At 46.7% G+C, this 11928-nt stretch overlaps 1 protein-coding gene across 5 annotated transcripts in view; it reads left to right on the top strand.

The window, feature by feature from the left end:
• Positions 1 to 6498: 6498 nt before the first annotated feature.
• Positions 6499 to 11928, top strand: part of PKHD1 (PKHD1 ciliary IPT domain containing fibrocystin/polyductin) — a 234539-nt gene continuing 229109 nt past the window's right edge. For 3 of the 5 annotated variants that reach the window (XM_088053432.1, XM_088053433.1, XM_088053434.1), the window contains exons 1-5: positions 7251 to 7508; positions 7745 to 7851; positions 8892 to 8969; positions 9915 to 10059; positions 11008 to 11101. In XM_088053432.1, coding sequence (XP_087909558.1) covers positions 7800 to 7851; positions 8892 to 8969; positions 9915 to 10059; positions 11008 to 11101 — 369 coding nt within the window. In that variant the 5' untranslated portion in view covers positions 7251 to 7508; positions 7745 to 7799. Of the gene's footprint in view, positions 6646 to 7250; positions 7509 to 7744; positions 7852 to 8891; positions 8970 to 9914; positions 10060 to 11007; positions 11102 to 11928 lie in introns of those variants that run through there. The other 2 variants (XM_088053430.1, XM_088053431.1) reach the window with 2 other exon arrangements.

Genomic DNA, 11928 nt, shown 5'->3' with positions numbered 1-11928 from the left:
TAACCAGTTATTCAGATCACTGGCAGTAATGAAAAGCTGGGGTGAAAAAGTCTTGCTGTGGTTCAACTCAAGTGGTTTTTTAAAACTGGGTGGGAAGTGACTTCTCGCTGGATTCAAGCAACAAAGGCAAGCAGAAAGAGAGAGGGAAGTGTGAAAAAAGTGGTTTTGAGTGAGAGAACAAATTAAGACTCACAGCACTAATAATAAATAGAAGATGTGCTGGGCAATGATCAACCTATCAGGGGATCTCAACAACTGTGAAACATCACTGACGCTTTCACTGAGGAGAAAAGTGGTACAGAGTCACCACATTTATCTCAGACTTGTACTGCCCATGGCAAGGGGTTTGGAACTGGGTGACCTTTAAGCTCCCTTCCAACCCAAACCATTCTGTGATTCTCTGATTGCTTTCTGCTGGAGTGGCAGGTTTGGTGTTCATCCCTGTGACTTCCATGAGCTTGTGGTCTTTACTCCTGAGAGGATAATATCCCTGGGATATGGCTCACTGAGCAGTACCTAAATGTGAGTCCACCTTAGCAGGGTCCCTCTGGGAGTCTGCTGTGTGTGACACCAGACTAACAGAGTTTGGACAGAGAGAGGCCATTAATTCTGTGATTGAACCCTCTGTGTGATGACAGCCTGTGGAACTCCAGGCCAATGAGACCAAATCCCACCGACGATGGAAAATGATCTCATACCCAATGTCCAGCTTTATGCATCTCCCTGCACAGCTGGGATCCTTGTAAGTTGTTCTTTTCCACTTTTTTCTTTATTTCTTTTTTTTTTTTTTTTTTTTTTTAATCAGGCTGTGGCGTGCCTTACATTAAAAAAAAAAAAATTAAAAAAAAAAAAGAAGAAGAAAACACACACACACAAAAGTGTCATTTGATTCCGGCCCTGAGGAATACAGTGGCAAGCCATCCCCTCTGCTGGAGGTGAAGCAAAGCCCGGGAGCAGCCTGCTGCAGGGTCTTTCCTTTCATGTGACTAATGCACACAAATCCCCCGTCCCTGGGGGCTGGGGGATCGCTGACAGCAGGGACTGGCTGTGAGAAAGGGGTGAGGGGAGCCAAACTGTGCTCTCCTTTCATTCAGCAGGGTCAGCTGTCCCACCTGTTCCTCCTGCTTAGACATGGGGAGCAGGGATGGATGGAGGGGATCGGGCAGTGGCAGCATTCATGGTGAAAACTCATCGAAGGGAAGGAATTCCATCTTTAAATGGGAAGAAAGTGGGCATTTGCTACAGAGGTGGAAGGAGAGAGGCTGCAGGACACAGCGGGGCTGGCATTTGCCTGAATCACTTCTCTGAGAACTGGGGAGCAGGCCAAGAACGAGCTTCCTAATGAAAGACTAATGATGGATGAAGCTCAGTAGGTGCTGGGTTGCAGTTTGATTCTGAAACCCAATCCTCCACCAGCTGTTTGTTTAACAAATGCCGAGGATCACTCTGCAGCAGCGCCGGCTGAGACTCCCCCGAGAGATTTCTTCTGCCCAAATGACACCTCTTGATTTTACCCTTCTCCTCCAGGGTCCAACCTGTACAGATTTCCTTTGGGGCTGTTACCACCTACTCTGCAAAACCTGCAGCATCTTTTCCCACGGACACGTGGGATCGTGTCTCTTTGCCCCTATTTAAACCGAGAGCTGGTTCAGGGTTGGACACTCCCTGGTGCTGTGTGGCTCCAGAATACCCAGCACAACAGAGCTGTGGCCTTTTTTGGGTGCTGCTTGTGTGACAAAAAGCCCCCTATCACAGAGATTGGGGGACTGATGGTCCATCACACTGGTGGGAAGGGTGGATGAGATGTGTCCGTGAGCAGCCCAGCAGAGGAAAATCTCTGGGAAGAACCTCAGCACCTGGATGTTTTTCACAGTGTACACGCAGTGCTTTATTTGAAGTTTATTTGAAGTTGCTTTTTTTTTTTTTTGACTGTGTTTTTGACTTAGGAGGATTTTGGTACCTGGCAGGCGCTGGGGGTGTTTAGTCTGGAGAAAAGGTTATCATTCATACTCTGGAGAGCCTTGGCTTCTGGGAAGAAGCAATCCAGCTCAGCGGGACATTGTTGCTCTCTACACCTGAAAGGAGGGTGTAGCCAGTTTGGGTTTGGTCTTTTCTCCCAGGTATCATGTTACAGGACAAGGAGAAATTATCTTAAGTGGGGCCAGGTTGGATATCAGGGAAAATTTCTTCACTGGAAGAGTGGTTGAGCATTGGAACAGGCTGCCCAGGGAAGTGGTGGAGTCACCATCCCTGGAAGTGCTCAGAAATTGTGTGGATGTGGCACTTTGTGACATGGCTGAGTGGACACAGGAATATTTGATCAAAGGTTTGTACCTGATGATCTTGGATGTTTTTTCCAATCTTAATGATTCTACCATGGGTCTGGGAGCCCTGGCAATCACAGGGAAATCACTGCTCCCAGGGGAGCATCCTCTACGTGGCTGGGGGAAGACCAAAGCTGAAGCAGACAAATCCCCTGCAAGATGCTGGTTTCTCCTTGCCCATTTGCCTTGTGCATCCCCAGGCCCCAGCATCTGTTGGGGGCTGGGGGGACCCCACATCCCCTCTGTGACCCACAGGAGATGTGAGCACAAACACACCCAACCTTGAAACCAAAGAAGCCTCAAGCCTGTCATTAAAGCAGCTGCACTGGCAATAAATTTAGTATTTAAAGAAGTTCGGTGCCAGTTTGAAATGGAGCAAGAGTAGCTATGGGAACAAGCTTAACAGAGTTTCATCCTGCTGAAAAGTGACCCTGTAAAGATGTGGAAGGCTCCTGGAAGCACCAGCATTTTTCCTGTCAAAGGAAAGAGTTGAATCTCTTAAAAATCAGGTAGAAAAATGGGCCAGGCAAGTCAGGCAGTTCATTTACAAGCTGCAAATATAAGTAGAAGTAGTGGTAATAAAAGGTTTTAAAATCCCAAAATAAAAGAAATTCATAATGTGAATGTTAAGATTTCCAAGGAAGAAAATGTTTTTCTTTTCCTTTGTAAAGGAACAGTAAAAAAGGGAGAAGAAGGCTGAATGCTGTTCCCACCAGGAGACATTGTCAGTTCCCCTGGATGTGTTCAAGGTCAGGCTGGATGGGTCTGGGAGCAACCTGGGATAGTGGGAGGTGTCCTTGCCCATGGTAGGAGGCTGGATCTAGGTTATCTTTAGGATCCCTTTCAACCCAAATCATTCTGTGATTCCAGGATTCTTGGCCTACCAGGAACTCTTTCTTCTCTTGATTTGGGGATGATCATGAACGAGCTCAATTGGCTTTCTCATACTCAGATCCCTGCTTAGCACCACTGCCCTGCCTCAGCCCACCTTCCCATGTACAGTATCCTCACCCAGCTGGATTCTGATCCCAGCAGGGGGAAGGCTGGGATTCAAAGGGAAATTTGATCAGAGATGGTTTTCCAAATCCCCTAGGTTCCCTTGGAAATCCCAGCTCAGCACCCTGCCTGCTGCTGTCTAATGAGCCTCTCAAGAAAAAAAGACATCAAACCCCAGGATTTATTATTAACCAGCCCAGCTTCCTAACACCTCCTCTGTGACCTTGGTTGCTAGGAAGTTGGTGTCAATACAGGAAAAGTGAGGTATTAATAGAAAGAAAGAGCAGCTGTAAGAACTCAGAGCAGCATGGCCAGTGGAAGTCTTCCAGGCTACTGGTAACCCAGCCTTCCAGGAGAGGGATAATGATTTCACACTGAAAGATGGTAGATTTAAATTAGATATTAGGAGGGAATTCTTCCCTGTGGGGGTGCTGAGGCCCTGGCACAGGGTGCCCAGAGAAGCTGTGGCTGCCCCTGGACCCCTGGAAGTGTCCAAGGCCAGGCTGGATGGGGCTTGGAGCAACCTGGGATAGTGGGAGTTGTCCCTGCCCATGGCAAGGGGTGGAATGAGATGAGCTTTAAGGTCCCTTCCAACCTGAACCATTCCATGATCCTGTGACAATGCCAAGCTGGAAAGCAGGGATCATAGCCCTGTGTCGGGACACAGCCACTAAGTTCAAGCAGTTTCAGGCTGTTTTTCCTTTACTGTGTGTCCAGCACAGCACACCCTGAATTGGAGGGGAAGCTGCTTGTCCAAGGATAAATCCAAGAGGAATGCAGTGCTGCTGGCCACAAAGTGACATCAGTTCCCTAGAAACCTGACCTAGGGAGTCACACTCCTGCCCAGGACTGGAGGCTGGAGTAGATGAGCATTTTGGTCCCTTCCAACCCAAACTATTCTGTGACTGTATGATTCTATCATTTTATACTCCAAGAAGGAGCTCCACCAGTCTGGCTTTCCCCTGAGATGCATTTTTCTCTCTTTACAAGGGTAGGTGCAGGAATTGTGAGCACAGGCAGCATTCCCACGCCATTTCCTCATGCCAAGGCCTGACTTTGGCAAGCAGGAGGCAGGGAAGGCTGCTGCCCTTGATGTGGGGTGGCAGATAGAGCAGCAGGGCTGGGAGGGAGGAGGGGATTGCAGTGGTTGCAGACAAAATCGTTAAACCTCTCCTTATCCCACGTTATCCTCCCCTCAGCTGTTCCTGGCTGGGAGGTGCCATGTGGTGTCCAACAACTGCCACGTTCCTCTCATGAGGTGAGACAGAGGGGGGAGCATGAGGGGACCCCTCACTTGGCTCCTGCAATGCTCTTCCATCCCAGAAATGCTCCAGTTCCTGGGGAAAAGGAGTCTTTTCATGCTGCTGCCTCTGAAAAAGGCCTCACGGGCAGTGTCATGCCTGTCTCACACACACGGGGCTCGGCAATGAAGCTCTTTAAGCCCAAATCATGCACAGCTGGGAGTAGATCCCACATCTCCTCTCCATGTGCTGCCTGCTTGGAACCTGGGCTTTTCCTCCAGCACAGGGAATTAACACAAAACACTCCTGGAGCTGTGTCAGTGGCAGCCTGGACACCTGGGGGTTGTGTGTCAAGTGTCAGACACTTTGATGGCTCCATGCTTCCATCTAGTGACAAAAAGCCACTGCTCACCCCTCCTGCTTGGCTCTGCCTCCTTTCTGGTTGCACTGCAGTATTTCTCAGATTCCTGATGCTGAGCCTGTCCATAGAACTATTTCCATTTATTTAATCAAAATCTAAACCTGTAAATGAGTAACTCCAAACAAAAAACCTAAGGGTGAAGTTTTTGAGCAGAGCTGTCTTTTGGCAGGAAAAAAGTGGCTTGCACATGTTTGCAAACATGCACTTGCTCATCAAAATGTTCTGATTTCCTCTTCAGTGGGTAATATCCCTAAAAATGGGCATCAGCCTGTGGTGGAAGAGTATTTACATGTCCTATTTCATGGCTCCTGTGTGGCACAGCCATTCCTTTCCTCATCTTAATTCTAGGCCTGCATTTCTGATTATTAAGGACAATGTTTTTCATGGAATTGTGGAATCCCAGAATGGTTTGTGATGAAAGGGACTTTAAAACTCCTCCAGTCCCACTCCCCTGCCATGGGCAGGGACACCTTCCACTATCCTAGGTTGCTTCAAGCCCCATCATCCTGGCCTGGAACACTGCCAGGGATCCAGGGGCAGCCACAGCTTCTCTGGGCACCCTGTGCCAGGGCCTCACCACCCTCACAGAGAAATCTTCTTCCTAATATCCCATCTAACCCTGCCCTCTGGCAGTTTAAACCCCTTCCCCCTTGTTGTTCCATCCCTCCAATCATCTTGGTGGCCTCCTCTGGACTTGCCCTTTCCTTTTTTCTTTTCACGTTTCAGCTCCTTCACGGGGAGGGTTCCCTGTGCATTGTTTCACTTAATCTGTGACTTTCTGCAAAGAATAAACTCCTCATCCCAGCCAAATCCTTCTGATCTGCAAACCTTGGACATTTGGTGGAGTTTTTCCTGGATAAAACATTTCCTTAGGATTGGATCACAAAGTGCTCCATAGGGATGCTAATACTAACAGTTCTTGCTGACTATGACCTAGAGAATGTGAGTGACAGTGTGTGTTGGGAGCAGCACTGAGGGCAGCAAAAAGCCACAATGGCCCTGATCAGCCTCACCTGGGACCACCCTCCCCAGCCTGGCTGTGGTTCAGGAGCCTGATTTAACCTCATCTGTGGCCCTGTGCTCCCCCTGAGCTGTGTTGTAGAAATACTGCTCTGTAATCCCCGCTCTGGTCCTGCCTTTTAGCTGGATATGGGCTCCTGTTGTAGCTGAGCACCCTGCCCTGTCTCCTCTTGTTTCTCGGGGGGGTTCCCTGAGGGGTTTCACCTGGCCCATCCCTTTTTTTGGGGCTATGGGTGGACCCTGTTACCAGCACCTGCTTCTGTCTGCTGTGTTCAATTTGTGATCCTTGAACAGTCTCTTCTTTAGCAATACTTCTTTGTTTGAGAATTGCCTCAGGTTTACTCTTCCTTCTGGCCACATTTCCAGTGTAATTCCACTAATGAGTAAACTGAGTGTAGATCACTGATGGGGTTAACTCACACGGGGCTCCTGTAATCATTTGCTATATGTGGCTGAGACACTGGGGCTTGGCCTAAGAATAAACCAAGCACGACTGGTTCCACTGCTGGGCAGAGCTCCAGAGCTGTCCTGAGGGTTGATTGCCCGTGACTTTGTGCCACCAAACCTCTGAATTGAGGCCTGAGCAAGCCTGTTTCACCTCTCTTTGGGGCTGAGAGCATGAAGCACATTCTGCTGCTGTTTGGTGTGTGGTAACTCATTAAACCTCAGCTATGCTGTGGGGTCTGGGAACTTCCTGCAAATTTCAGTGGAAACTTCCATGAAGGTTTCCATACCAGGGCAGGGGCTCAGCAACCCATTGAGAGACTCCATCAAAATCCATCTGGGCTCCAAGCAGAGGAGGGCAGAGGTGTGGGAGTAGAGATGCTGCTCAGTGTCTGAGGGAGGCTGGATTGCTTCTTCCCAGAAGCCAAGGCTCTCCAGGGCATGAATGATAACACTGTGAAAGTCCTCTGCCCTCTTTTCCACAGGGAAAAAGACCTGCAGGGTTAAAGCTACTTGAGAAGTGACAAGGGATCTAAACACCTTTTGGGCAGAATTCCCAGCAGATGCTGTTGGGAATACTGTGGGAAAATTGAATTAATAATATATAAGGGAACCCTGAAGTCCACTTGCTGTGAAAGTCAGTCCCAGACTATCAGCATATCAAGAAACAGTTTTTCTGTCATGTTGTAGGAGGGAAAAAAAGAGGATAAAATGGATTTATTGTCCTCCTATTGGTGGACCTAACCATGTACCAATGGAAGAACAATACCAGGTTATTTTTGTTATGGTTATAAAAGTCTTGGAACAAAACAGTTAATAGCAGCAAGCAGCTTGGGTTAATAATTAAGCACCCTCAATGGATGGCTCTGAGCTGTCTGTGGTAGGATTTTAGCCTTTTGGGAAACTTGTCTGGTGGGTTTCAGCACTGGGCAGGGTGACTGACACAACCCCAGCCTGAAACCTCTGGCAGAGCTGGTGCCAAAGGGATGGAGCTCTTGTGCTGGTATTGGAGCCCCTGCACTTCACTCATCAGAAAAATGGAGGAAGAACAAATTAAGTAAGGTAAGTAAAGCCAGAAGAAGTCCTAAAAGGGATAATAAAATTAAATCCAAATGATATTTTCTGCACCTGCTTTGAAATGCAGCATTCACTTGCACCAGGGCACTGGCCTCTGTCCAGAGCACTTTGCAATGTGTTACTCAAATGTTTATATTCCTAAACTATTAGAAGAGTTCACAGCTGTTGCTCCCACAGGTGTGCAGTGAGGACAAAGAATACCAATGGGGTTTGTTTTAAAGTTACAGGGAAGGTCCTGGAGCCAGACTCTTGTGAATTCCTCATCCAGTGTTCAAGATGAACCTTTGGAGAACATTTCTGCTGAGTGCTGGCCTGGTATTCTTGGCAGGTGGGTGATGGAGAGGTGTTCTCTCCAAGCACGCCTGTGAAATCCAGTGGCTGTCTGTGAGACGTGGAGAAGAACCCCTAAAAGGTGTTGAAAACTAAGGGAAATTGACTGTGGCACACTGGACATTGTCCACCCTTACTGTTGGTTTTCCATGGCATTATTTCCACAGCCACAGAAGAGATTTCTGGATTAATTTTTAATTCTCTGTGTTCTACCTGGCTTCATATCATACCTGTTGTTTTTTGTTCACTTGATGGTAAATATGTCAGTCTTTGCATGTTGATATTAAGGGTTCATGATGCAAAAGTGTCCAATAATTGGCTTCAGTGATCAATACTGATGTTCAGATTGCATCCAAAAAGCTATCGAGTTGGAAACCTCTTGAAATTTTAATCAGAAAACTGGATATCACTGTAAAATGACTTCTGGAAAATTCTGGTCAGTGGCTGCATGAAAATAAGCCAAATGCTGGTTCATCTCTCACCTTCAGAGAATGAGGGTCCCCCAAATAAATCCTAAATTGTCTTAGGAATTTGTTACCTTCATGAAAGACATGGCATAGCCCATTATAGGTGACTTAACATCATGAAGATCTTTTCCAGGCCTGTTTGTCTTTCTTAAGGACTTCAGAAGGAAACAGCTGGACAGGCTGTCTTGGAGACAGAAAAGGATATATTTTGTAGGCAGCCTTAATTCTGGGAGGGTGCACAGGACTCATCAAACACATTTCTTTGAGAGATGAAGGAGCAAACATGATTTTTTCATCTTTAATTCTTGCGGATGACAGGAGGCTCCCACTGTAGCTTGGTTCACCAAGCCCTGAAGGCATCAACACCTCCCTGAGAGGAGCTGTAAATGGGGGAGAGCTGGGGGAAAAAAGGATGGGCAACATGATTAGTTTGGGTGCCTGAGAAGGAGAAATGAAATAAAGGATGGGATAACAGGAAGGCAGCTCTCAGACCACTGTGTCTCATCCTGAATAAGTTGTTTTAGATGTTTGTATTTCCCTTCAGCCTGATGGAGCTGGTTTGTTTTTGCAGGGACAGCCTCAGCATCTCTCATCAGGCCCTATGAGGGCAGCATTGCTGGAGGAACATGGATTTCCATCACTCTGGATGGTGAGATTTAAATTCTTATGAAGTATGTGTTGAAATAGAATCATAGAATGGTTTCATTGAAAGGGACCTTAAAGATTATTTCATTCCACCCCCCTGCCATGGGTAGGGATACCTTCCACTAGACCAGGTTTCTCCAAACCTCATCCAGCTTGGCCTTGGACACTTCCAGGGATGTAGAAATAACAGATAATCAGTTCTCTTCTGAGGTTTGTGGTTGGAGTGACAAACCCTACCCAACAGAGCCATGGGCAATGACACTCATAGCATGAAATCAGCTTGAAATGATGATTTTATAAGCTATTGATGAAGATTTATTTCTAAGCAACAGAAGTCAAAATGCCTACTTTATTTTTGCAGGTATGGGGTTAGAAATTTCTTCCCTGCTCCTGCCCTTTTATTGGAGAAAAGCTGAAAATCTGTTTCTTTCATATGTCCTGTGATGCTGGACCTCTTAAAACTCTTATGATAAACATGAGATCTGAGTAAAAATCACAGAAAATTATGTCGTGTCCATTTGGGCCCAAAACCAAATGTACAAAGCTAGTTCTGATCTTCCACAGAGAATATTTATTCATTGGGAAGAGAGTTGGTTTCTGAACCAGCTGTAAGATTGATAGCTGGCACAGATTGCCCAGGGCAGTGGTGGAGTCACCAGGGGGATTTAAAAGATGTGTGGAAGTGCACTTGGGGACATGGTTTTTACTCTTCCAACTTTGTCCCCATCCCCCTGGAGGGAAAGTGACTTAGTGGCTGTGTGGGGCTGAGTTGGCAGCTGGGGTTAAACCACCACAACGTGAAATTACACAAACATGGTTTTAAAAAAACTGATCAAGGGCTTTAAGCATTATTCCTAGAGAAGCTGGGTTGTACCTCCAAAAATGCTTGTTGTGCAACTGGGAGTGATCCTGTCCTCACAGAGCTCTTCTGATTGACTTCCTTGCTTAGGCTCAACATCCCACCAGGTAGAATCTGTCTCTCCAGCCAGTGCATCCCAGCTGGAGGTGTTCCTGGTGAATCCAGACCTGCTCAGGCTGCCCTGTGATGTCTCTCCTCTGCATTTGGACTTTCCCACTATCAAGTGCAGAACAAGGTATGATCCATAGTTACACTGGGCGTGAGACCTTGCCCTCTGTCAACCAGGATCCTCATTTTCCTTCAGTGTCTGCACAGGCAGTCTGGGAGTTGGAAGAATTCCTACAGCTACTGTGGCCTCACTGAGCACCTCCTAAGCTGGTTATTGATTTATTCTTGTTTCAACTTTCATGAAGCACAAGGCTACCTTGAGGCATGAGGGTCACAGTGAGGCTTCTTGGGCAGTCCAGACTCAGACCTGAAAAGGTGTGTAGACATCCAGCTCTCAGAAGCAAAACTCCCAAGAAAATCTTGGAGGAGACTCCATCAGCTTTTGGTGTCCTTGACCTGTCCAAGGTGATAGAGAATAGAACAGGAGATAAATACGGTTCCAAGCAGCAGCAGGGCAGTTTAAGCTGCCTGTTTTCTATCCTGTCATAGCTTTAACACAGGTTGTTGAACTGGAAGACTGGGGTGTCTGAAAAGGACCTAATGCGACTCTTCCATATTTTGCTGCTATGATTTGTCTGGGAGTTAATTCTGCTGGGTGCTGTGCTGGGAAACTGTGTGAATCAAGGATGCAGCATTAATTTATGGGCCAGGAAAAAGATGCCCTGCAGATCCAGGCAGCCCTGGGTTATTTTATTACTAATGAATAACAATTATTTTCTGTGCATGCCTAATGAGAATGTTTGTGTTTTGCATTAACAATAATTTGGGTAGAGTTCCCATGCAGTCCTGTCACCTTCTGCTCTTAAATGTGATCTCTTGCTGAGCTTCCACATGTCTTTTAAACTGTTATTTTAAATTTTGGCTTCATATGTGTGAAGTTTGGGCTGACAGTGTAAAGCTCCTTTGCTCTATGGAAGTCTCAGTGGACTTGCAGTGAATGGAGACTCTGTAAAGGCTTTTCCTAAACACAATTTGTATAAAAATAATATAATATTACACATTTTCTTCCACCTAGGTCTTCACCCCAGGAGGGTTTGTACTACGTGGAGGTGATGTTTAAAGGACATGTGATTAACGATCTGACTGAGAAAGAGAACTATTCTTTCAAGGTAATTACCAAGCAAGTACAGAAGTGAGGATAAAGAATTCAAGGTATTGAAGAGAGTGAAGCTTCAACATCATGTCACAGGAAATACCTTGAAATTGATGGAATCACAGAATGGTTTGGGTTGGAAGGGACCTCTAGGACCACTCAATTCCAACCCAAAGCTAAAAAAAGATGGGAAGAGGCTTTTTGCAAAGGCGTGTTAGAGACAGAACCAGGGGCAATGTCTTCCAAGTGAGAGTAGGTTTGGATTGGATGTTTGAAAAAAGGTCCTTAATGTGAGGGCCTGGCACACAGTGCTCAGAGAAGCTGTGGCTGCCCCTGGATCCCTGGCAGTGTTCCAGGCCAGGTTGGACAGGGTTTGGAGCAACCTGGGATAGTGGAATGTGTCCCAGCCTGTGGCAGGGGGGTGGAATGAGGTGATCCTTAAGGTCCCTTCCAACCCCAACCATTCTGGGAATCTGTAATCTCTTGCAGAACAGAATCCTTAACCATGACTGTGTGCTTTGGGATGAGGCCTGGTGTGCCTGGAAGTCACATCCCACCTCTGTGCTAATTTTGAGCAAAAACCCCAGCATTTTGAGTAAATTGCACATTAAAGCTGAAGAATGATTGGGTGATTCAGAGAGCTCAGAGAGCTGATGAAAAATCACCGGGGGATGCTGTTAATGAGGCACATTCCAAGCTAAATAAAGCACAATGTGTCTCTTTGTTTTGAGGCTGGGCCCTGGGAGCTACATGTATTAAAAATTAATTTTGCCTCTGCCTTAGACTGGAAAAGCTGCTGCAGGCAGCAACAAGTCTGAGCAGCTCACAAGTGTCACTGGGTCA

This window comes from Pseudopodoces humilis, chromosome 3, assembly GCF_049639895.1.
Source record: "Pseudopodoces humilis isolate 2021_Gansu_Grassland_sample_001 chromosome 3, ASM4963989v1, whole genome shotgun sequence".
NCBI lineage: Eukaryota > Metazoa > Chordata > Aves > Passeriformes > Paridae > Pseudopodoces > Pseudopodoces humilis.
The sequence above is the reverse complement of the archived record's forward strand: the minus strand, read 5'-3'. Positions and strand labels throughout refer to the sequence as shown.